The 25,501-nt window shown below is 38.5% G+C and overlaps 1 protein-coding gene across 2 annotated transcripts in view; it reads right to left on the bottom strand.

Moving 5' to 3' along the window:
* Positions 1–4,821: 4,821 nt before the first annotated feature.
* The window catches only part of trim54 (tripartite motif containing 54), a 131,661-nt gene continuing 110,981 nt past the window's right edge, over positions 4,822–25,501 (bottom strand). For both annotated transcript variants that reach the window (XM_039749005.1, XM_039749006.1), the window contains one exon: positions 4,822–5,034. In XM_039749005.1, the coding sequence (XP_039604939.1) occupies positions 5,021–5,034 (14 nt within the window). In that variant the 3' untranslated portion in view covers positions 4,822–5,020. The remainder of the gene's footprint in view (positions 5,035–25,501) is intronic.

Here is a 25,501-nt window from a genome sequence, read left to right as displayed (position 1 = left end):
AGTCCATATACTATTATAAATCAGTGTTGCCTGCGATTCTCCATCTCTAATGGCAGTGGCACAAAGACAGCTCTGTAACTGCTCTGGTGTGTTTGGTAAACAGTAAACCGAGTGCAATGTAATTGGTTGTCCTCTGCTGGATCAGGTTTACTGCTTAAAGTGCTTGTCGCACGATGTTCAGAACATTTAACACCAAGCTTTGACTTTCTCTTCTTTGTACTATCCTGGGGCCTCATGTATAAATGGTGCGTACGCACAGAAATGTTGCGTAAGAACGTTTCCACGTTCAAATCGCGATGTATAAAACCTACACTTGGCGTAAAGCCACGCACATTTCCATGGTACCTCATACCCTGTCATATGCAAGTTCTCTGCTCGGTTTTGCAGACTGGCAGCACCCAGCGTCAAAGCAGTGCTACTGTTCCTGTTTGGTTATCCTTTCTTTTTTAGATCAACATCCCTGACGCGGCTTTATAAATACACCGAAATTAACTACATAATGTTTATTAGTTTAATGCATCTAATTGCAATTAACCAGTAACAATATAATGGTCCACGGAATGGTCAAACTATTCTAAATACAATAGCCGCTTTAGCATTGTTACTGTCACTGCATTGTCTTTTTCTTTCAGCTGCTCCTGTTATGGGTTGCCACAGCAGATCATCTTTTTCTATATTACTCTCACTGCACCACTCAGAGTATTTATATCACTGTATCTGAGAGGGGAATCAAAGACCTACAGAAGCTGAGAAAGAGAATTATCGGTATACAGCATCAAGCACAAGTTGCCTCAGCCATGCTGTCTATTGAACTGCATTCACACAGCAAACGTTTCAAAGCCTTTCCTGTACGGACCTCGCGGTTCAGAAAGAGTTTCATCCCAAGAACTATAAAAACACTCAATCAAGTGCTCTTTGTAGAACTGTTTATACTTATAAGTAGAATTACCTCACTGTAAACTTGTGATACAGTTATAATATTGCACAACCTGAGTCACTTTATAAAGCGCGTATTTACATATGATGACAATATCATTTTTAAGATGAAATGCAGCAAAATATGTTTATTATATTATACAGATAAAACTTTAATTTCATTTAAATAATCTATATTGTCAATAATTAAACATGCCAGGACATAGTGCCGCAGTGCTAGCTATTAGCTTGCGCACTGTTCACGGATTGTTCTTGCCTCGCGCTGTATTCTTACTGGGACTGGCGTGACTTTGGAAGGATAGATGGATAGACAAAGATATTTCAATGTTCCTTAAATGTTTTGAAGAATCGGCGTTCTAAGCTTACAGATGTCTATTACGGAGGTGATTGTGTGGCGATTGAGTATTTGGAGAAAGAAAAGTAAGGACAGGAATTGGAGGTTAGTAAGTTTGAAAGAGACACTACTTCTGTACTAAAGCATTTCATCGAAGGCAAGCATCTGAGACATGAACAATCACTGCGCCACCATGTTCCCATGTTTAATAACATGATTTAACTCCTATCGTCATGAAAATTATATCACGTATACATCTCAGTATTTTAATTATTCAGAGACCTATCATGAATGTAATGGATTCTGTGTCCTGTAGGAGGAAGAGAAAGACGGTTTAAGAAGCACGTAGTGCTTCACAAACATAGAGCACATAGAAGACCAAATACAAAACAAAGCATTTAACTTGCTACTTTAGTTACGATAGGATTTGAGAAACTAATAAATTAAACAATTTTAAGATTAAGTTTATGATGTTCTACTTTAATGACAAAATAAAATACGTGATTAAAGTGGAAATTTCGAGATTAAAGTTGACATTTCATGCTTTTTTTCCCCACCATGTGCCTATTTTTTTTTCTCTGTACCCTAATAAGCTTTCATATGACACTCAGCCGGTGGGCTAAGACTCGCCTGTTCACGGTGACTTTGATATCTGACAACTTCTTTTTTATTTCGGGCACTGTGCGACTTTGTGAACTTGAGCTTTCGAGTTTCTCCGACACGCTATGTCACTCAATTGACTTCCTGTTGTTGTTTATACCACTGTTTAAACCAACAAATAGTAAGTTTTTCCTTACCTCCACTTGGTATTCGCTGAAATTCTTATTTTCTCCCGTGCTTTTCCCATTGTCTGTTCAGAGAAGGCTGATCTTAATGGCTATTTATATTGATTTGCATATTCAAAGAGGCGTAATTCTGGGAGGAGTTGGGGCGGGACAGCAGGCGTGTGCACAAGCATTACTTTTCACACTGACCAGGATTTATGTAGCGGAAGAACGTGGAAGTTGATGAAAGCACAGATTCCTGCATCTGGAATTTTTTGTGCGTAAGCACATTTCAGCTTTTGTGCTTACGTTATTTTATAGTGTGAGTTCTATGCACAGCGTTATGCATGAGGCCCCTAGTCTGCCACAGTGGTGAGTATGGGCCACTATTGTTCTTCTAATCTGAAGATGGGAACTAAAGCAGAACAATTGCCCCATGTCACAGCTCCTATCTTGTGTGCTTGTTACTGAAGTAACAGCTCCTATTTTGAATGAAGTGTCGAGACTGTACCTGTATAAAAAAAAGTGCTTCTAAAATTTTTGAGAAGTGCTGTGAAACTCAAACAATTCAGTATCCGCACATGATACAATTACCCACGCAGACAATCTGTGGAGCACTGACTCAGAATTCAGCTATGTGTATGATGTTGCAGCTACACTCTTGCCGAGCCTTGCCAAAACTGACCAAAACCTGAAATTTCACAACAGACTGTCACTTTCTTTTAGTCTAACAATAAAGAGACAGCTTGTTGCAGTGCTCCCGAAACTTAGCGAAGTATAGGTGCAGCATTAAGTATATTTTGCATCACATTAATATTTTCAATGGCCACAAGTTATACTGAAATTTATATTTCGTTAAAACTGATACTGTATGAACATTTGTCTGGGCCAACAAACAGTATTCATTATTCTGAAAATTATGTTACTTCGGTATTCGCTATAATAGGATTTGACCTGTATACAGATTTGTTTAAACATATAGTTAAATAAAAACAGTCCAAACTGTTTAACACAAATGAAATCAAACAACATCTGTACACAACATTATTGTTGAGTTACTGAGCTAAGGCGAGATGAATACACAGTAGGGGAAAATAAAAACCCCAGTCAGCAGCATCCCTTCAGAGAAGTACCCTCGGTAGGATCCATGGTCAACTGTAAAGTCATAAGGAGAAAGTATAATGCTGTCTATATGGAGGAATGGTACCAAAAAACATTACATTAAGTAAAACATGTGAAAGAATGTCTAGAGTTTGTTAAAAACCCTGAGACAGTTATGATGTGGGAAATATTTTGTGGTCAGAAACACTGTCCACACCTCCAAAAACACCGTGTCATCAGTGAAGTATGGAGGTGGCAGCATTATGCTGTGAGGCATGTGTTCATCAGCAGAGACTGGGCAACAAGTTAAAAGGGAAGGAAGAATGGATGGTAGAAAGTAGAAGCAGCTACTTTTTCATTCTGCTACAAAACATTATGTACTTATGTGAAAGTTAACGTTTTAGCAAGAGGATGACCCCTAAACATGCTTTAGCTCTAGGACAAAAAGGTGAATGTTCTGCAGCTGCCAAGTGAAAGCTGTGACTTCAATTGAATGAGAATCTGTGGCTGAAGTACAAAAGCATTGTCTGACTAACCTAAACCTGAATATCTTGGAGATACCTGGAATAATGGGCTAAAATCACTGCTGAACAATGTGCTAAGTTGGACATGTTGTAATTACCCCAAAAGACTTGAAGTTGTTGTTGCTTCAAACAGTGGCTTTACAGTTGTCTTGGGCGCACTGCAAATTTCCTTTTGCTTTCTTTTTAAGACAAAAACATTTAAAAAGAAAACTTTAGAAATTTTAGTTAAAGTAATTTAAAATAAAATGATACAAAAAAGTAATTTTAAGTGCAGAATTGATCATTCAGTAAAATTCAAGAATTGGTCAAAAGAAAACATTTGCAAGGCACAACACTTTGAAAAACCTACAGTTATACTTGAGAGTTCTTATATTATAGCATACATACTGGAGCATCTTCAGAATCATTTCCTGTTTGGCATTATAAATTTTAGATAACAGTCCTAAACTGAAATTATCAAACAGAAAGAAATCACATAAAACATTGACATATATTATGATAAATGTCATCTTAAATGTGTCATTTGTTGTTATAGCGTCCTTGTCTACTACAAGCCACCCAAACGAATACAAAGGCTATAAGTAAATCAAATCAAGTGAGTATCGAATGTGACAAGTTAGCACGTGCGGTAGGCCGTACACAACCTCACCTCCTCACTTTCACTGTGGAGTGGAAAACTAGAAATGTGTCTCACTGAAAGGCACAAACATGGAGGGAGCCCAGAAGGCTATTGTCACCATCTTCAGCATGTCACTGTTCTGACCGTCGTTAACTGTGCACAATTTTTAAACCCGATTGAAGCTTTACTCTGAATAGACACTAAACTCAGTGCAATGGAAACACAAATTGCTACATTAGAAATAACTACTAAAGTTAAGTCAGCATATGCATAATAGTTAAACTATGGAAGCTTGTATATTGTGCAAATTATTTAGAGAACTGGTTTAAAAATAAAGTTAAATATTTTCAGAACAGAAAAAAAGTGCATTTAAAAAGAAATTTATAATAAAAGTAGGTTAAAATAAAAAAACTCTACAATTGAGTGTTATATGGTTAGTGATAGCATAAAGTGCATACACCGTATCAGCTACTGTATAAGATATCAACACATAGAGTATTTCTCTTAAGCAGCCAGTTATGTTGAAATTAACAGAATTTGGACTAATTTTTACAAGTTTATTCATTTCATTTCACAGAGTATCTACAAATACCTCAATAGGCAGCAAAACAATAAAATATTAATACATGCTGACCCCTGGAAAGGTTGAGTTTACATGGATTCAAATGACTTTATATACAGAGTTTAACGTTGACCTAAAAATTGATATCTTCTCATGCTGCATTGGATCCACTGTCCATCTTTATTGAAAGTGACCTGTGTGGTGAAAAAAAGAGGGAAATGTTATATTTCTGGTGCATGCATGTTTAATTTTTGTGTATTTCTATGTTTGGAGAGAACAAGGCAAAAGAAATAATTTCAGAGATTTAGTCATTTATACTTGTGTGTTTTCTTTCCATACATGTATTCACAATTTCTACATTTTTCCTTAGTTATTCTGGCCACAATGAGAGAAAGCTGGGAAGAAGTACTCCACAGGGCACATTCGGGCACTCAAGGATAACACACATATGCCATGTAACCTGACACATGCCATTGGCAGTGGTGAAATCCCAGACATCACCAGAGAAAACGGAGTCACCCCTTCACCAGGTCCTGATAGATGGCTGTGTTAGAGTTCAGAAATAAAAATGCAATAGCCCGTAGATGAATATACTATGCACTACTACATTATCTAATACTCTGAAGTTTATTACTTTCAGAAATTACCTAAAGCAGTGCTCACTATGAAAGGTACAATAAAGCATACCGACTAATTAAAATGATAGCTTTGTCACTTGAGTACCAAGAATATAAAAGAACTTTGTGAGTTAGTGAATCATTCACTTCTATAAACTGTAACCAAGAAATCACTGTTCATGAAAAATAATAAGCAACATAAAATAAAAATAATGTGTTCTTAAATAAGCTTGTTTTGAAAACGCTGAGTAATAATTTGTCATTTGTCCCTACACAGAAGAAAAAATTGGCTTTGTTGCCAAAAAGATTACATAATCAAATTTCAAAATTGTGTCAAACTAAAGTACTAATAAACCTAACACAGAAAACCCCTGTGATTCCCACTTCATTCGGACTGTCATGGTTAACACTTACTTGGGGTCTTTCTTGGAAATTAACAATATCTGTGCAGGCAAAACATTTTCCTGCTCTTCTGCTTAGCTGCCTTACCTTATAATCTTTGTCTAAATGCTACCGCATGTTTTTTGTGTATCTATTGTAGGTGCCAGGAAGGAAGGAAGGGCAAGCATCCTGCCCAGAATGAAGGAATGATTCATACACGGCCAGAAGGCCATAATGGAAGGACCGGGTGAATGAACTTACCAGGAGCAGGTCATTCCCCCACAGGTGGCAATGTTCCTCAGGGCTGAACTCATTTAAGGACATCTGCAGGGTGCCATTAGAGTTGGAGTACAGAAATGCAGCCCTGTCAGGGTCTTTGGGGACTGGCAAGAGAGCACTGCTAGGGAGGAACTGCCCTGGTTTCCGCATGACCCAGAAGTGCTTTGGACAACTTGGACAGAAGACTGGAAGCAGTTCACAGGTCTAGTGTAAAAGAACGCTTGCTGCCTCGCTTAAATCGAGTAAGAGCTGGAAGGCAGTGGACAACACTCTTTTGGTAGGGAGAAGCAGGAGTGTGAATGGTTTATTTTGCAGGTGGTTGTATGTGGAAGGTGTTTTGTCAAATAAAAGTCATTGAACCTGGAACTGTGTTGGGTATTGCTGTATCTGTGGTTTGGGCTGTAGTGGCGCCCCCTAGTGGTTACACTGTGTTCACCAACTGGAGGTTAGCCAGTGGTAAGCTTTTATGGGTGCGGAGTGTCTTTTGCATGGTTTAGACTTTTACCTTTTCTTCATTGTCCGGTTTGTATTTTGATGTCTACAGCAATGCATGTTAATGTCCCTCATGGTGTCATGGGCACTGTTGTTATAAAAACATATCACATTTGGGCCACTACTTGGTGGTGGTTTGTTTTTTGTTTGAAAAAAGAAATTAAGAGTAGCACTTCATCTGAATGTTGAAAGCAGAAAAGAAAAAAAAAGGTTTTGTTTTGGGGAAAACATTAAAAGAAAAGAAATGTTTTTGTTTTGGAGAAAATATTAAATAGATGAAAAAAACATTTTTATAGAAAAACAAATGCAGAATTAGTTAAGAAATGGGAAGACATTTTGTGGTATTTTGTTTATTGGCTTAAAGACATGGACTCTGGACTGAGTTGGAGTTCTAGAGAAAAAAAAAAAGACTTTAGTGTTTTGTAAATTTGCTGGAGTCAGCTGAGCAGTGGTAACCTTACATGGCAACAGCACTGCGCTTTCTCAAATGGAGACGGTGGTTTTTTTTGGTTCCTGATGATACTCCTCAACTTACTGATTTTCAAGATGGGACTCTTGACTATTGAAGAGGTGCTAGACTTTCAATTCAAGAGCACAGTTTTGTGGGAATGCCTTTCCTGTTTATGTTTTATGCTGATTTTTCCAGAAGTAATTATTGGTAACCGTTGTAACAAAAATGAATGCATTTTGAGCATAAAACTGGATAACAGACATGTAAATTATGTAGCACTAGTAATATATATATTTTTCTTCTTTACATGTTTGTTTTTCACATCATTTGTCATAGTACAGCATTGCCCATCATTTGGTTCTAGTATACGAGGGATGTTCAAAAAGTTTCCATACTTTTTTTAACTCTATTTAGAATTTCAAAAACAAATTACATAATTTTTCTACATAGTCACCTTCCTTTGAGATGCAATTTTCCCAGCATCGTATCAACGTTTTAATACCCGATCACTACTCCTCCCACCTTCACTGTTTCCAACGAAAATATAAAAGTATAATACGTTTTTTTTCTTTCTGTTCTACATAAAAACATGAAATTCCAAATTTGTCTTGGCCATCACTACAAACTACATAACATATTAAAAAAATGTGTTTTTGGGTGGAGCATTCCTTTAAGCAATAGCTGCTGGGCCTCAATCTTGTCTGTGCAACTGACCAATTTCCCACCTATGCAGAGGGTGCTTTGCTTTACCTTCTCTTACACAACACTCCAGCAAAGTGGGCAATGACACTGGTAGGTCATCTTATTAGTAGTCTAGTGACTGTGTTGTTTGAAGACACCCTGACTTCAAATAGTCTCCTGCCTTTTGACCAATGACTTTCTCAACCATTTCTCACCTGCACTTACACTCTCAAGCACATTCCTGTTAAGCCTGCTTCTTCAGCTGCTTCTCATTCTTTTTCAAGTGACTTTCTCACCTCCTGTCCATTTTAATACTTTCCGATTTGAAGGCGACTGTCTCAGCATGCACCTTTACTCCTCCTTGTGCGTCTCACACTCACACCACCTCTTTCATCACATCACCAAAGCCATACTGGCCAATCACACCAAAGCAGCATTGACCAATCAGATTGCTGTGCGTGACAGGACCACAGACATTAGTGTTTTATTATATAGTTGATTTGTGTGTGTGTGTGTGTGATTTCTTCAAACAACCTCTTACTGTCATAATTATATCTCTTAGTTCTGGAGTTTGTTTAATGTGGTTATTTTAATTATTATAAATTTATTCATAAATGTGTTATCATGACACCCTTTTTTAACAAGGATGTCATCATTTTCAGTTGTTTTTTTCCTTGAGCCATACCATATTGCTTATTATATTGCAATGACTGGTTGTTTATGCTTTTTGCTGAGGATATAAAGGTAGCGGCACAAAGCACACAATGTTCAAAGCATTGGACTGAAATTAAAAAACAAATAACTCATGCTAAAGATTTACTTAGGTGAAGGCTCTTTAGATACTGTGCTGGCCTCAGGATTTCTTTATTTCTTAAATTGATTTTGCCTTTTGGCTTTGTAGTTTGGTATGTTTGACGTTCTGTTTACAGAAGAGAGCTGGTTATTCTGACCTTCCTTATGTCTTTCTTTTATCCTGTTTGTCTCTCAGTCCATTTCTCCAAGGACACAGGGACTATACTTGCTTTCTTCTCTAACTAAATTTGTTTCTAGTATTTAGGAAGTTGAGCTCAAACACTCAAAATGAACATCAATGGGGCCTAAAAATATATATATTTTATTTTTTATTAACCCTGCTGGATTGTGAGGTCTAGTAGCAGTGGCCATGAGACAAGAAGGTACAGCTGACAGGACACCAGTATGTCACCAGACATATAAGTACCCCCACACTTAGTCATAATTTGCCAATTTAATGTCACCTATTACTCTAAAGGCCCATTCAGACTTAAGACATTGTAAAATTCAACTGCTTGTTTGACATTTTCCAAGCTTTTTAATGCAGTTTTGCAAGCATTCTTAAGTGTTTTCAAGTGTTTTCCAAGTGTTTTAAGAACCAGTTATCACGTAAAATATGGTTGACATAATTTCCCTTTACCATTTTGTGGGTTGTGAGGTGTTCTAGTGTCTCTAAAATGTGTTCAGTGTTTTTAGTTCTTTAAATCCTGGCGATCACAGTACTGATGAGGCGGCGTCATCAGCATCGTGAGCTCAGATATTTGTCCCATACCAGGTTCACAGGTGTACAAATAAAACTTCCAGTAGTCCTTTAAATAACACTTTACTCTTGAAGTTGTAGAACAAATATTGGAGTTTTTCAAAAGGCAAATAGTAAACTTAATAAACTTCAAGAAATACATTAAAAAATGAAATAACTTAATATTAAATATATTTAAAGCCATAGCCTTCAGATCTGTCGAGCTTGTAGAGGGGCAAGGTGACTAGCCTCAAGACGCAAGAACCTCAGCCCAGGGAAGAACTTATGTTCAATGAACTTACTTCAATCACTTATGAAGGTTTTCATGACCATGAGACTTGTATATGACCACAGCTGATCCAGAATTTCTCTGTCTTTTGTCTGTGTGAAGGTGTGTTTTCTCTGTAACTGAACTGGCTCTAGAAAGCGAGAGCGCAGCCCAATAAGTTGTATCCTTTCCCTCAGCTTCACTCACTTTTATAATGCAGTGACTTTCTATGACCAGCTCCATGAGTCAGGGAAGGACATCTGCATTAACGTTCTTTATAGTGATGGTGTTGAACAGAAGAATTAAAAGGCTGCAATTGAATAAGTCATCTAGAGAGTCTTAAATTTGTGTCTATAAACTTATTGTAGTGGCGCATGATCAGCTACCAATGTAATCCTGCAAAGGTAATAATCGATTGTTTCAACCGCCCTTCTTATCAGCAGCCATTCTCTTTTGATACTGGAATAATTCCGTTACTTGGGCAACAAATTACAGCGTAAATAGACAATGGGTTGCTCCTAATCATCAACAACCTGAGGCAGTACACCACCCAAGTCAAACATGCTTATTGGATTCAGTTGCCAAGAAAAGTATTCACTGGCTTACGTGGCTCGGGGGCTGCTTGACCAGGTCAATGAAGACTTCTGACTCCACAGTGTCCAAGGGGCATGACATGGCATTTTGAAGCTTCCTGCTTCTAGGACTCCTGACTCATCCCACAGGAAGAGGCAGTGACTTCCAGCAAGAACACTGCAAAAATGCTCCAAAAATGCGGTTTTGTTGTTGTTTTTTTTTTTAACCAGCATTTTACAAGCATTACTATTCACTTCAAAGGAATAGGTGTCTGGTGGATACCTCCTGAAAATGCTGCAGACTGGAGTTTTTTTTTAGCTTCCTGCTAAAACCAAGTGACGCTGGACAAAACATTACCTGCCTTCTCCCAGTATGTGGACTGTAACACCCGGGGAAATAGGACTATCAACCTACTGTATGCAAACGTTAAAGACGCATACAGTGCCACCCCGCTGTCTGCGCGTGGGAAAGCAGATCATAACCTGGTTCTGCTTCAGCCTCACTACAAACCAAGAGTGAGGGCGATAGCTACAATCACACGCTTATTCAGGAAGTGGTCCCCTGAGGCAGAGCAGGCTCTGAGAGACTACTTTGAAACTACAGACTGGGATATCCTGCAGGGGTCACATAGTGAGACCATTGAAGAGGCTGTTGACTGCACAACTGATTACATCAACTTCTGTATGGACATTGTAGTTCCAGTAAGAACAGTACGCTGCTATGCTAACAACAAGCCATGGATTACAAATGACATCAAGGGCCTTTTGAACCAGAAGAAAATTACTTTTAAAGGCGGTGATCAACATGAGCTCAAATGCGTGCAGAAGGAACTCCGAGCCCAGCTCAGGGCGGCGAAAGAGCAGTACAGGAGAAAGCTGGAGCAGAAGTTGCAGAATAACAGCATGAAGGAAGTGTGGGATGGGATGAAGATCATCAGTGGCTGCAGCTCGAAGCATGGTGCCACCACTGACAGAGACGTGGAGAGAGCAAACCAGATGAACAACTTCTTCAACAGGTTTGACCACCTTAACCCACTCTCACCTCGGAGTACTGCACCCTCCTCCCATTCTTCTGCTGATACCAGCATAGGAGAGACACCCCCACCCACAATTACAGCAGCCCAGGTGAGCAGAGAGCTGAGGAGACTTCGTCCCGGCAAAGCAGCGGGTCCAGATGGAGTATCGCCACGACTGCTGAAGGCCTGTGCACTGGAACTGGGGTGTCCTCTACAGCACATCCTCAACCTGAGCCTGGAACAGAGAAGAGTCCCGAGGCTTTGGAAAACATCTTGTATCACCCCAGTCCCAAAGGTGTCACGTCCTAGTGAGCTGAATGACTTCTGTTCTGTCGCTCTGACGTCACATTAGATGAAGACCATGGAGCGGCTGCTGCTTCACCACCTGAGGCCACAGGTCCGCCATGCCCTCGACCCTCTGCAGTTCGCATACCAGGAGAAGGAGGGAGCGGAGGATGCCATCATCTATATGCTACACCGATCCCTCTTCACTTGGACAGAGGCAGTTGTGCTGTAAGAATTATGTTTTTGGACTTCTCTAGCACCTTCAGCACCATCCAACCTCTGCTCCTTAGAGACAAGCTGACAGAGATGGGAGTAGATTCACACCTGGTGGCATGGATCGTGGACTATCTTACAGACAGACCTCAATATGTGCGTCTCAGGAACCGCAGGTCTGACATTGTGGTCATCAACACAGGAGCACCGCAGGGGACTGTACTTTCTCCGGTCCTGTTCAATCTATATACATCAGACTTCCAATACGACTCGGAGTCCTGCCACATGCAAAAGTTCGTTGATGACACTGCTATTGTGGGCTGCATCAGGAGTGGGCAGGAGGAGGAGAATAGGAAGCTAATCAAGGACCTTGTTAAATGGTGCGACTCAAACCACTTACACCTGAACACCAGCAAGACCAAGGAACTGGTAGTGGATTTTAGGAGGCCCAGGCCCCTCATGGACACCGTGATCATCAGAGGAGACTGTGTGCAGAGGGTACAGACTTAAAAATATCTGGGAGTGCAGCTGGATGACAAATTGGACTGGACTGCCAATACTGATGCTCTGTGTAAGAAAGGTCAGAGCAGACTATACAGTACTTTCTTAGAAGGTTGGCGTCCTTCAACATCTGCAATAAGATGCTGCAGATGTTCTACCAGACGGTTGTGGCGAGTGCCCTCTTCTACGTGGTGGTGTGCTGGGGAGGCAGCATAAAGATGAAGGACGCCTCACACCTGGGCAAACTTGTTAGGAAGGCTCTATTGTAGGAATGAAGCTGGACAGTTTAACATCTGTGGCAGAGCAACTGGCGCTGAGCAAACTCCTGTCAATCATGGAGAATTCACTGCATCCACTGAACAGTATCATCTCCCGGCAGAGGAGCAGCTTCAGTGACAGACTTTTGTCACTGTCTTGCTCCACTGACAGACTGAGGAGATCGTTCCTCCCCCAAACTATGCGACTCTTCAGTTCGACCCAGGGGGATAAACACTAACATTATTCAAAGTTATTGTCTGTTTTTACATGCATTTTTATTACTCTTTAATTTAATATTTTTTTTTTGTATCAGTATACTGCTGCTGGATTATGTGAATTTCCTCTTAGGATTAATAAAGTATCTATCTATCTATCTATCTATCTATCTAAAATGCTTGGATGTGAATAGTGTTATTGAAAACAATGGCAAATACCTTTCCAAGCAGTTAGAGGGCGTTCTGGTGTACCATTAAAACATTAGGAAAACATTTAGGTGTGAATAGTCTGCCATAAGAGAATCATAATGTATGTTAATAAAGCCAAGAACATCACTTTAAACGGCTTCTTTTCCATGGTTGTCCAATAAAATGTGTATTTTTTGCATACATGTGCACGCCTGTAATCAGAACCACCATCAGCTGGCAGCACTGACAATTAAGGAGCCTCATTTTTGAGGGTACGCCCTGAATCTGCAGTAAATTGACATACTGTAAGATGTTACCTTTTGCTTAGAGGATTTCTAAATGTAAAAAGTCTTCAGTATACAGCAGGTTACAGCATTTCATACTGAAATGTCAAATTATTTAGCAGCCAGTTGCAGTGCCCTGCAAACCTTGGGTAAAAATATTTTGTTTCTATTTGAGTTGATCATAATACTTAATATAAATCTTGACAAATGAATCTCTTCTTCTCCTGCCAATAGATGGTTCCAAATTGGATTTTGGCAGCTAGGCTGTGGAGCTGGTGCATTGACCATGACCTTCAATTTCCCTTTAATACTGCATGACTCCTGTTTTTTGTATGAGGTCCAATTTTGTAATAAAGGCATTTAAAACTGAAAGTTGTACAATTTTGTGTCACAGATATTCGCTAGCAATAATACTCCTAAATAATAGTGGTAATTGTAAATAAAGAGACTATTTTTCATTTAGAAATGAGAATGACCGGCAAGATTAAATTCTAACACTTTCTCATGTGAAGAGTAGGAACAGCAGTTGACACTTAGAAAAAGTGTACTTTTAATAGAATTAATTTTAAGCTTCAACCGCTTCAGTCAAATACCACATGTAGAAATGGCCTCTACATTTTTTATGACGTTTTCTTTTTGGTTTTACACGCACTAATACATTTAACAAGGTTAATATTATTATTTTGTTTTATTCAGTGCCAATAAGTAATTCTTTTATTGCACCACAGATCCTGAAAGTGTGCGTACAGAGTTTGAATTGACATCAGGGAAATATTGAACTCCACTGACAATATCATCAATTGGTGGCAGGAACAACATGAGGAGCCCCTGAAGCTGGAGGACAGGAAGTACGTTGGGGTGAGACTTATAAAACTTGAGTACATGCATTTTGGGCCCTCTTGAACTTTTCCACACAAAGTCAGGATTTAAAAGAGAAAATATGACAGAGAACGTGCGTATATTTACAGCAACTAGCCAGATGGGAAGTGACGACACCCTTGATCAAGTAGTCAAATGCAGCTATACAAGCTAAATGATGACCAATTCATACTGCCAAGCCATTATTATAATGTGTGTTAATGTGACAAACATATTAAACCATAAAAGTAATGAGTATGGCATATACAGGTAGACTTTATTTTATATAATCACCTTTTAGGAAGGCCAGTGATGTGTATTTGTTCTAAAGAACTTTTTTATTTTTCCTCAGTTTATATCAACTACCCGTTATCACTTCTCATGATTAGAAAATAATTTGTTGTCAACAATTGAATGAAGTAATTGGGATTCACTTCCTGCATAAAGAAAACTGTGAATATCATGTGCTACAGCCTAGTCATAGGGATGATATCTGCTAGACTCTAGTCTATAAGAATTTCCCCAGTGTGCATAAAATTTATGAAAAATATGCGTCAATGGTTTATATGTACTGACTAACTCACTGAAGCACTCAAGGACCTCTTCCAGGTGATTTGTTAAATTTCAGGTAAAACAGACTAGATTTTGAATAACAAATGATACATGCACAAAAAAATTGCATTAAAGGTATCCAGAATTGGTTCTCATGTTAAATAAGTTATATGGGTTTTATGGGAAACATTGGAAATGCTGAATAGATTAAACCAGTTTTATATGTGTTTTATTACAGCTGATATAAGAGAGTGTGTGGTATCAATATAGTATCCATATGTCAAAACTGGTCAACATCCTCTTTAAAAGTGCTCAACGTGAAAGCACTACACAAAACAAGGTTGATGAAGTGAACATCTGCAATATCCTAGTGTGTAGATATCTGTTCCTGTACTATACAGGCATCAGGCAAGCCAAAAACACTTTAGTTTTAATTACTGAAAGAACACAGCCAGACTTTATTTGTACTTTCTACAACTGGCTTTAGAGAGTGGAGTTCATATTCTTAGTCATGTTCTCTATGACAAACCTGATGGTACAAATTTGGGCTTTCCAGCTGCCAAGCGACTCAGACACAGGGCTTGCCAAGAACTGCTGCAGCCTTGGCAAAACAATCTGTTACTTCTTGAGTACATTGTTTGAATGGTCACATTTACGTAGGTCTTGTTCTAAATTGTGAAGGCAGAGGATGTTTCTTTGTCAAAAGTCAACACGCAGTATGCACTGGGTGGCCTTTAAAGGCTTTTTTTAATGCATTTCATTTCCTGCAGAAGGTAGTGAAAGGGCTACAGTACTTGTTCCTTATTTATTTAACAAACATCAGGGTCTTAATGGCTTATACTGGTAGAAATATTTCTGATTAACAAATAGTTGGCTTCTTACAATCTCCTGTCACATTCTGGGATTGTATCTGTTCATTAGTTAATGATACATCTTGTGCTACAAGATCATAAAAATTACAGTATATGGCCCTGTCACTGTTTTGAAGGATATATAGTCAAAAAGCAAGGAGTCCACATTACAGATAGAACTTAGCAGTTTTACTGTTTTATTATTTCGTCATGCTTTCCACTTAATTTAAATGCAAGAGCACAGGTTATAATTTCATTTTACTTATTCAGACATCTTGCAAGTCAATAAAGATTTCAAAGGAAAAAAAAAACATGCTGATAAATCATGAACCTAATAACCAAACAAAACGAGGTTTATAAAATGTATGCAGCAGTTAACTTAAACAATAAGGGAGTCGTGGAGGTGAAGGCGCGCTCTCCCTAATGTTAATGAGCAGAATTAAGAGGAACTGCAGTGGAGTGGCATCCTTTCCAGTACTGCTTAGTTCTTACCAAACAGATATAAGCTCTCTGTAATCCTGAATACAATCAATTGGAAGCAGAAAATATATGCATATGGACAAATATCAAATTTCCTTGACATCCACACTTAAAATATACAAAAATGAATCTATTCACCAATTCATTCTTATTTCATAATACTTTAGGACTGTGTATACTGTAATATTTCCCAACTGTAATATCATAGCATTACAGAAGATGAAGATGAATAAGATGAAGTTATAATTTAAATGTATTCTTTTCTGTCATGGTGCTGGAGAGTGGCATCATAGTTATATTGGTTGAATCTGCAATGCTGAATTTCACTGTACATGTGACTACATTACCACTACTATTACTGTTATTGAGGGCCAAACCACAAGTAATGAGCACATTCATACTACCAAGAAATGCCAGAAAGTAATGAAATGTACAGTATTGTAACTACTACTATCTTCTTACAACTGAATGAAAAATAACATCATCTTGTTCAAAAACTCAGCCATTAAATTGTTTGTGAAGAAGGAAATCTGTGCAGCTGATATTCACACTCAACACTGAAACAGGCACATGGAGATGTATTCCATATTATTGGATGCTAGCTGTGTGAGATGATGGATAAAACTGAAGACTAGAATGTAGGTATCGGGCAGCCCTGTAGTAAGTACTGTAAGTAAACATTTATTTATAAAGCATCTTTCACAGGCTAAGGCAATAAAGCACTACCAGTTACATATGCAATTACAAAAATGCATAGAGAAAATCAGAATCACAATCATAAAGTGGATAGTAAAAGCATACAGATAAACAAAATACAGGTTGGCCCTTGTGATTCGCAGGTTTACAATTTGCGGATCTGCCTATTCACACGATTGTCATCAATAATTAAATAAAAATTATTTCATGAGTTTTGCAGTCTATTGTGGAAAACTGCAGACAACACTGTAGCAGCACTACTTAAAAGGACTGTAAATCCCAGCAGTCCTAGGAGTACTGTGTTATTGGGCAGATTTGGTGCTTGCCGTGAGGGCTGCTGGGTGAAAGATGAGGGTGCTAGTTTTAAAAGTGAGTCATAAGCAACCAACAGGATCGTGGTCCGTGGTGTCCTTTTGTTTCGATTCTTTACCACACAGTTTGATTATAATGACACCCATCAGATTACAGTTTTCTCTGTATTTATGTTCTTGTCCTGTGTCTGTCTGTTCATGTGAATTTGTATGAATTGGAAAGTGTGTTCATCTAGGGAGCACTCGCAACTTCTACAAATCGGAACAAACATCAGCATCATGGCAGGACAAAACGTTACATAACTCAGGAGCGAATTTACAGAGGATTTCATCTCATAATTACATCACCATCATCTGTATCTGTGGAAGTGGACTGTGTCAATAGTGTTTATCATTTTGTTACTTGGTATCGGTAATATTAATAATTTTTGTTGTTTATTATCATAAATATGCACACAACTCTATTATAATAAGTTCAGTTTTTTAAAATGGTTTGCAGATTGGTTGTAGTAGTTGAGAGTAGTACTCATCCACTAACTGCCTCTTTTGAGAGCAATAAAGAAAAAATGGTTAAGGTCATCAGAGAGGAATAGTGAGAAACAGTCATTGAAATTAGGCTGTGCGGTGTGGCTGTTCATGTGAGTCTGTAAAGCCGTTTAACTGCAAATTACAGGAAGAGCTGCAAAATGAATTTTTCTGCAAGGGGTTTTCTAAAGAAATAAATAAAGATGACATAGATCTGATTGATATATAATATCTCCTAGCTCTATCCTAATGAAATTAATAAGATGATTACTTTTGATGTGATACTTGAACATTATAATGTTGTAAAAGACAGGGGACACCACTGAGCCCCAAAACCCCAGGCACACCAGACTAAACAATTCCAGGTACAAAATAAAGGTTTTTATTGGAAAAATAACATCTTTTACAGATAAATTCAACAATTTTTAATAAACTGCTCCTCCTTTTCCTCCTCCATGTGTGGCAGGAGGCTTCCATATATGCTGGACCCAGGAATGTTTCCGGGGACATGCCAAATCTTCCAGGAAGCACTTGCGGGCCATAATGAAAGTAGAGATATCTTCCCCTGACAGCACCCTCTATAGGAGCATAGGGACCCCAACAGGGCTGCACTTCCAGACTCCATATCACAAGCACCTCTGTGGGTGTTACGACTGCTTTCTCATGTGGAGACCATAGCCACCTATCGCATAGGGGATGGAACCACTCCCAAGTTCCAGCTTCTGTTGGTCCATCCATTATTTTATACCAGCTGGGCACAAACTTATCTTTTTATCCAGCCAGCCAATTCATCCATCGTTCCTTTTAGGTTTCTCATTGAGGTAATAAACCATGCTCCTCCCTGGCTGGTAGGCCTGTTCTTATTCCACACTGTGTATTTGGCATAAGCCTTTAACCAAGGCAACTTATAGCGTCAGTTTCCATATTAACTTCATACAGTTGGGTCAAACAGTTAGACGAATGGGGGGGGAATTGAAATGGCCACTACAGGCCTTCATATTAGTGCCCTAACGACTCAGACACCCCACCTCACCAGCATCTGTGTTAGGCTCCAGCATATATGAGTTCTGGGAAGATGAAAATGCTTTGCAAGTGTTAAATGAAGTGGAATGATGATTCAGAAGGTGAAGAAGCAAACATGAAGCAAGAGGAGACAAGGAAGAAAGATTCATTTTCCCCAAAGGGGAGATACTTGTACAAAAAACAAAGGTGGCTTGGCAGGCTCCATGTCACTTGCTTTGGGCTGCAATTTTTTATTTTAAACATTATTATACTATTCCGTAAAAAAAATGAGAACGCCTTCATTCAGTAATGGGTGCAGGTAGAACTGCAATGTTCTTTTTATACATTTTTATGGGAACAAACAGTGTATCAGCTCCCTAAGAGAAGAATATGAATATCAACCATAAATGAACATTTTATAGAGTATACAGACAGGCTTTTCACACAATGTTCCTCTAAATGAAGCAGAGCTCTGCTTTTACAGAAGGCAATTGCCAGTGAGGGGGCAAAATCCACACCAATTAAATGAAAGTCTTTCTTAAAAAACTTACTGAATTGAACAATTCATGCAATATGCAGTACATTTAATGGTTTCTGAGTGCCTAATGTCCTAAAATCTTTACTGTTATTTTTTGCAGGTTCTTCGTTTATGATTGGAGCATGCATCAAGGTGCAAACTGACTTGTTGCACTAACACGGGAAGAATGGCTGTTCTGTTTCTTTAGTAGTCAAGAGGTTAAATTATGATTGCAAAACCTGTCTTTTCCTATAAAGTGCCTCATTTGGAGACCTGGCATATTCTAGATATTTTCTCATAATTTTGTTGATTAATTCAGATGCCTTCTGTCTGAAATAATATGACCTCTTAAAAATGCCTTCACAGTATCCCAGAGTGTACCTGTTGGGACCTCTGAGGATACATTTGACTCAAGAAAATAATCATTTTGCTTGGAAATGAATACTGTACAGATCTCATCAGCTAATGTCAGGGGGTTAAGACACCAGCTACGAGATGAGTATGTAGGATGCAGTAATTTAAGCTCCATGATCAGAGGTGCTTGGTCAGAGATGACAATTGCATCATACTTACAAGATTCGATAGTGGCCAAAAAATTATTGTCTATGAGAAAATAAATCAGTTCTTGAGTGTTTCTGATACGGGACGATAGCTCCTTAGTTGGAATAAGTTCTTTTGTAATTGCGGCGTTTTAAGTAACCGAAAACTATATAGATATTATATTAAAAGGCGACATCCTTCCCATAGTGATATGATTATCAATTTAGCCATAATCCTGCCAATTACGCCATTTTGTTTACGATAGGGGGCGATAGCTCCCTATTTGGAATAAGTTCTTTTGTAATTGCAGTGTTTTGAGTAACCGAAAACTATATAGATACGATATTAAAAGGCGCTATCCCTCTATCCCTATAGTAATACGGCGGTAAATATCACATAAGATAAAATAACAGCTTTCTTTACTGATGATTTACGCTGCATTACAGATTGAGGAAGCCATAGCAAGACAATACTTTTATCAAGGTGGGATCTCGATGTATACAGTCTGCCATTTTCCGTCGCTGCGCTGGAAGGGTTTTCAGGACAGATGACGATATCACCCATCCATCCGTTGGCTTCGAAGTATTTGGCTGCTGTCCAAGTCTTTATATACTGTCTTCTCCACGCACAGGCCCTTATTTAGGTTCCAAACAAGGAAAGGAGAGGATTCGATTCCATCTCTAACATACAGAAATAGTACAATGCCTATTTTCATAGTTGTACATTCTCTCTCTTTAAATGCTTGCCTAGCAGTTCTAAATACTTAGAGCCCCTGTGTGCTAACTTTGGCCTGATTTATACACATGATTTATAAAATAATTTTTGCACAGAGCACAGTGACATTAAACTTACATTCGTATTACATTGAGTTGCAATGATATACAGGTGAGTAAAAGAAGTATCCTCTTAGGTTGGGATTTAAAAATCTCCATGGGTCTAATAAGTTATGATCTATTACAATCTGTGTAAATATTTTTGCAGTATTAGATGATATCGCCATTGTAGCTGAGGATCTATCCAGATCTGGACTCAAAGCACAATTAAAGTCTCTGACCATTATAATTTTAAGAGTGTTCACATTAGGGAGAGATGCAAATACATTTTGGAAGAAAGCTCTATCATCCACGTTAGGTGCATAGATATAAATTAAAATCATTTTAGTATTGGATAGTTTGCCCATCACCATGACATATCGCCTTCAGAATCTGGTTTTGCATCTGACACTACAATTGAAATAGTTCTGTGTATTAAGATTCCCATATCTCTGGCGTTCTTTGTTTAGTGGAGTGAAAATTTTGGCCAGACCACTCTCTTTGCAACTGAAACTGGTTCTTATTTAGTAAATGGGTCTCCTGTAAAAATACTGCCTTGGCAGTTCGACATGTTAAGTGCGAGAGTACTTTATTTCTCTTTAATTCATGATTGAGACCCCTGACATTCCAGCTAACAAAGTTCAGTATTTGGTCATAGAAATTTTCCTTCTGAACTTTTGTTGATATTTTGTAGTCTTAGCTTAAGGTAATGCATTGTTACATATGATAGTTTTGACATAGAATTCATATTATTGCCAAGTAAATTGGGGTAAAACCCCCAAAACACTTGTGTCTCAAGGGGGGGCAAGCAGCACTTCATGAAGTCCTGGGGCCTCATGTATAAACGGTGCGTACGCACAGAAATGTTGTGTAAGAACAGTTCCATGTTCAAATCGCGATGTATAAAACCTAAACTTGTCGTAAAGCCACGCACATTTCCACTGTACCTCATACCCGGTCGTATGCAAGTTCTCCGCTTGGTTTTGCAGACTGGCGGCACCCAGTGTCAAAGCAGTGCTACTGTTCCTGTGTGGTTATCCTTTCTTTTCCTGATGCATCTTTATAAATACACTGAAATTAACTGCATATTGTTTATTAGTTTAATGCATCTGATTGTAATTAACCAGTAACAATATAATGGTCCATGGAATGGTCAAACTATTCTAAATACCATAGCTGCTTTAGCGTTGTTACTCTCACTGCACCTTCTTCTTCTTTCAGCTGCTCCCGTTAGAGGTTGCCACAGCGGATCATCTTTTTCCATATTACTTTTTATATTTTTTTCCAAAAAAGTCACATTACAAATGGTCCAGAATGCAAGCTTCAAGTAGAATCTTCTTTGCCTTGCAGGAATACTGTGTGACTCATGGTCGTGTGTTTCAAAAGAGTGTCAGGATCAGTCTTTTTACCTCTGCTTTGTTTGGAGAACTAAAAATGTAAAACTGATCTTCAATAAAGACTTTCAGTTCGGCAGGGAAGAGGAGGCTGTATTTGATTTCAGCTCTTGGTAGGCGCTGTTTAATGCTGTAGAATGCAATACATTTAGCAGCTGTTTCAGGGAAGAAATCTGCGAAAATAAGAATGCGGTTGTTTTCAGATATAATTTCTTCTTTCTGTCTGAGAAGGGATATAAAGTTTTGTTTGGCCTGTAGTTTGTCAATACGGACAATTAGGCTTTTCGGTTTGGAGGCATTCGATCCACATATTTTGTAGGCTGCTGATTCTCCATGTCCGATTTAAAGTCCTCTCCAGTTATTTTACAGAATAGTTCAGCTATGAATTTCACTGGGTTTGGACTTTCACATTTTTCAGGAAGACCTTCAGTTCTGATGTTGTTCATTCTACATCTATTTTCCAGTGCAGCCAGTTTGCACTTTGCAGCCATTGTTTTTTCACCCGTGGTGGTAGGCAGTTGTTCAACTATTTTAATACGGGTCGTAAACGTTTGCCTAACATCTTTAAGATGAGCAGCAATTTTACTCTCTAACTTACTTGAATTATCTTGTACTTTTTCATCACCGGGTGTTGTACCATGTTAGCTATTATGAATGTAATGAGAAGTCAAGCAAAATGACACCTTTTATTGGCTAAATAAAAAGATTACAATATGCATATTGTAATCTTTTTAGTAAGCCAATGAAAGTTGTTATTTTGCTTGACTTCTCACTACTTTCATCACTTTCTGTAAGACTTACAGGTTGTAGTAAACTTAGTACTTCAACTTATCTCCAGGGGCTCATTTCCAAGCTCACTTTGTTATGTATAAAAACTAAACTTTCCATAAAGCCATGCACAATCTCATGGCAGCTCCCCCCCTTGCGTACACATTTTTGCTCGGTTTTGCAAATTGGCAGCACCCAGCATCAAAGCAGTGCTACTGTTCTTGTGTGGTCTCCCTTTATTTTTTAGATTCAAATCCATGATGCAGGCTTTATTAGATACACTGAAGTTAACCGCATATTGTTTATAAATTTAAGGTACCTGATTGTAATCAACCTGTCACAATATAATGGTACACAGAATGGCCAAGCTGTTATTCTCAGTGCACCACTTAGAGTATTTTAACCCATTGTACCGGATTGTGGAATTATAGCTGTACAGCAGCTGACTGGAAAACTCTATGGCAGGTTGTGTTGAGAGAGCAGAGGATTATTGGGACACAGCTTCCAGCCTTGGTGAACATTTATAGCACACGCTGCCTCAGGAAAGCCTCCACCACCTGCATGGATTCCACATGGCCATGCGCACAGTCTATTTGAACTTCTCCCATCCAGCTAACACTTCTTTGGCATGAACCTTAAGGCTCAGAAACAGTTTCATCCCAAGAGATTTAAATACACTCAATCAGTCCATCAAGTGCTCCCAGTAGAACTGTTTGCACTTATAATTACACTTACCTCACTGTAAACTTGCACTACAACTTTAAAAATTGCACATCCTGAGCCACTTTATGAACCATTTGCAATATCTGCATTATATTCATATTGTACGTATGCTTTCATATTGTATATTTTTCATTGTTTTAATTGTATTATTATTATTATTGTTATTTCATTATTTTATAAGAAAATAAGTTTATGGAGGATTTGCATGTTTAATCTCTTTGTACCACAGAATGACAATACAGGAATTCAATTCAATTCAATAGAAGAGAGGGCATATTTACAGATGATGATAACTGGCTTCAAAGTTGATTTAGATTTCCATTTGCAGCTGTGATCTGTGAGAATACTAGGATGTTTACTTGATATCATTTTTAGGATGAACTGCATTAAAGTATGTATATTACATTATATAGATAAATTGTTATCTTAATTTAAATAATGTATACTGCTAAAAATTAAACATAGCGCAGCGACAGCGATGAGCTGGTGCTCTGTCCAGGGATTATTCCTGCCTCGCTCTGTATGCATGTTGGGACTGCCGCGACCCTAGATGGATAAATGAATGGAATAATTAAAGATGTATTATGAACATTTTTCAGTGTTCCTTACAAAGTTTGAAGAATCAGCATTCTAAGATTACAGTTGGTTTGATATTTATTACATTTATTACAGTGTTTATTGTGTGGCAATTGGTTACGAGGAGAAAGGAAATGGAAGGACAGGAATTAGGGTTTGGTTCGTCAGACAGACACAATACTGCTGTAATAAATCATTTCTTCGAGGGTTGCGCATGTTCCAGCACGCACCTTTGTGAGAAGCAGGAACAATCCCTGGACAGGAAGGCAAGAAAAATCCCTGGACGGGGTGCCAGATTATCTCAACTACTGCGCCACGATGTCCCCATGTTTATGCTTTAATGCATTTCATCATGAAAATGATGTTAGTATTCTAAAATGTTCAGAGAGCTGTAATATCATAAATGTAATGTATTCTGTGTGGCCATCAGTGCCTGTGCTCTCCTGTCTATGAAAGAGAATGCCCATTTAAGAAGCACGGAATGATTCACACACAGAGAACACATAGATTACAAAAACATTTAATGTACTATTTCAGTTATGATGGGATTTGAGAAACTAGTAAATAATGATTTTAAGATGAAGCTTACAGTGTTCTACTTTTATGACAAACTAAACTATGAGATTAAAGTGGAAATTTCGAGATTAAAGTCAACATTTTGATCTTTTTTTCTTCAATGCGTTCCATTTTTCTTCTTTTCTCTGTACCCTAATAAGCTTCCGTAGGACACTAAGATGGTGGGCTATGACCTTTTCACGGCGACTTTGATATCTGACCAATTCTTTTTTATTTTGGCCATTGTGCGACTTTCTAGACAAGCACACACATACACTAGCTTCATTTTAACATCATCAAATCCCCAAACTAGAGCATACTGTAGAAACCCAACAGGAAAACATGCAAACTCCAGGTAGGGAACACCAGGGACATGATTCCCTGCGAGGCAGCAGCGCTACCGCTCCACCACCATGCCGCCCCCACATGTTTAATTATTAACAGTATTCATAATTTAAATGAAGTTAACAATTTATCTGTAAAATATAACATACATACTTTAATGCATTTCATCATGAAAGTGATATCAAGTATAAATTCAAGGTTTCTAAATGTGTAATGTGTTCTGTGTGGCAATTGCTGCTTACTGCTGCTGTCAGTTCAGGAGGAAGCCCCAAGAGTAGGTAACAATTAACAACTGAGTCGGTTAAGGTGACATTTACGATGGTCTACTTTAATGATAAAATAAACTACGAGATTAACCCTTAAACCACCAGAACTGGCTATAGTCGGTTCCCAATGTAATTTGCCAGCACACCAGAGTCAAGTATATTCGGTGACATACATTCATTGAACACCACAGCCAGCTAAAGTCGGTTCCCTGTGCAAATTGCCAGCACGCCAGAGCAGAGTTTATTCAGCGACGTACATTCGGAGATGTACATTCATTGAACTCTGCAATCGGCTAAGGTTGGTTCCCAGTGCAATTTGCCTGCACGCAGGAGCCGAGTATATTCGGCGACGTACATTTATTCAATGCCGCAACTGGCTATAGTCACTTCATTGTGCAGTTTCGCCAGCACGCCGGAACTGATCAGTCAGTGCTGTACATTTGTTGAGCAGCCAGCTCATGACCATTGCCGCCCCCTGCAGCCTCACTGTCTCTGGGATTCAGCCGCTGCACTAGACTGGCCTGCAAGCATCAGCGTTTACCTCTGTGTGTTTGCGTGCAGCAAGTTCAAGCGCAGTTGGCTCGGTGATTTACTGAGTTTCATCAATCGTATCAGTTGCACCTTGTACATATTGATCCAGTAGTTTTTTTAATAGTT

The sequence above is a fragment of the Polypterus senegalus genome, chromosome 3, assembly GCF_016835505.1.
Source record: "Polypterus senegalus isolate Bchr_013 chromosome 3, ASM1683550v1, whole genome shotgun sequence".
In the NCBI taxonomy this organism is placed as follows: Eukaryota; Metazoa; Chordata; class Cladistia; order Polypteriformes; family Polypteridae; genus Polypterus; species Polypterus senegalus.
This window is presented reverse-complemented; position numbering and strand designations above follow the sequence as displayed.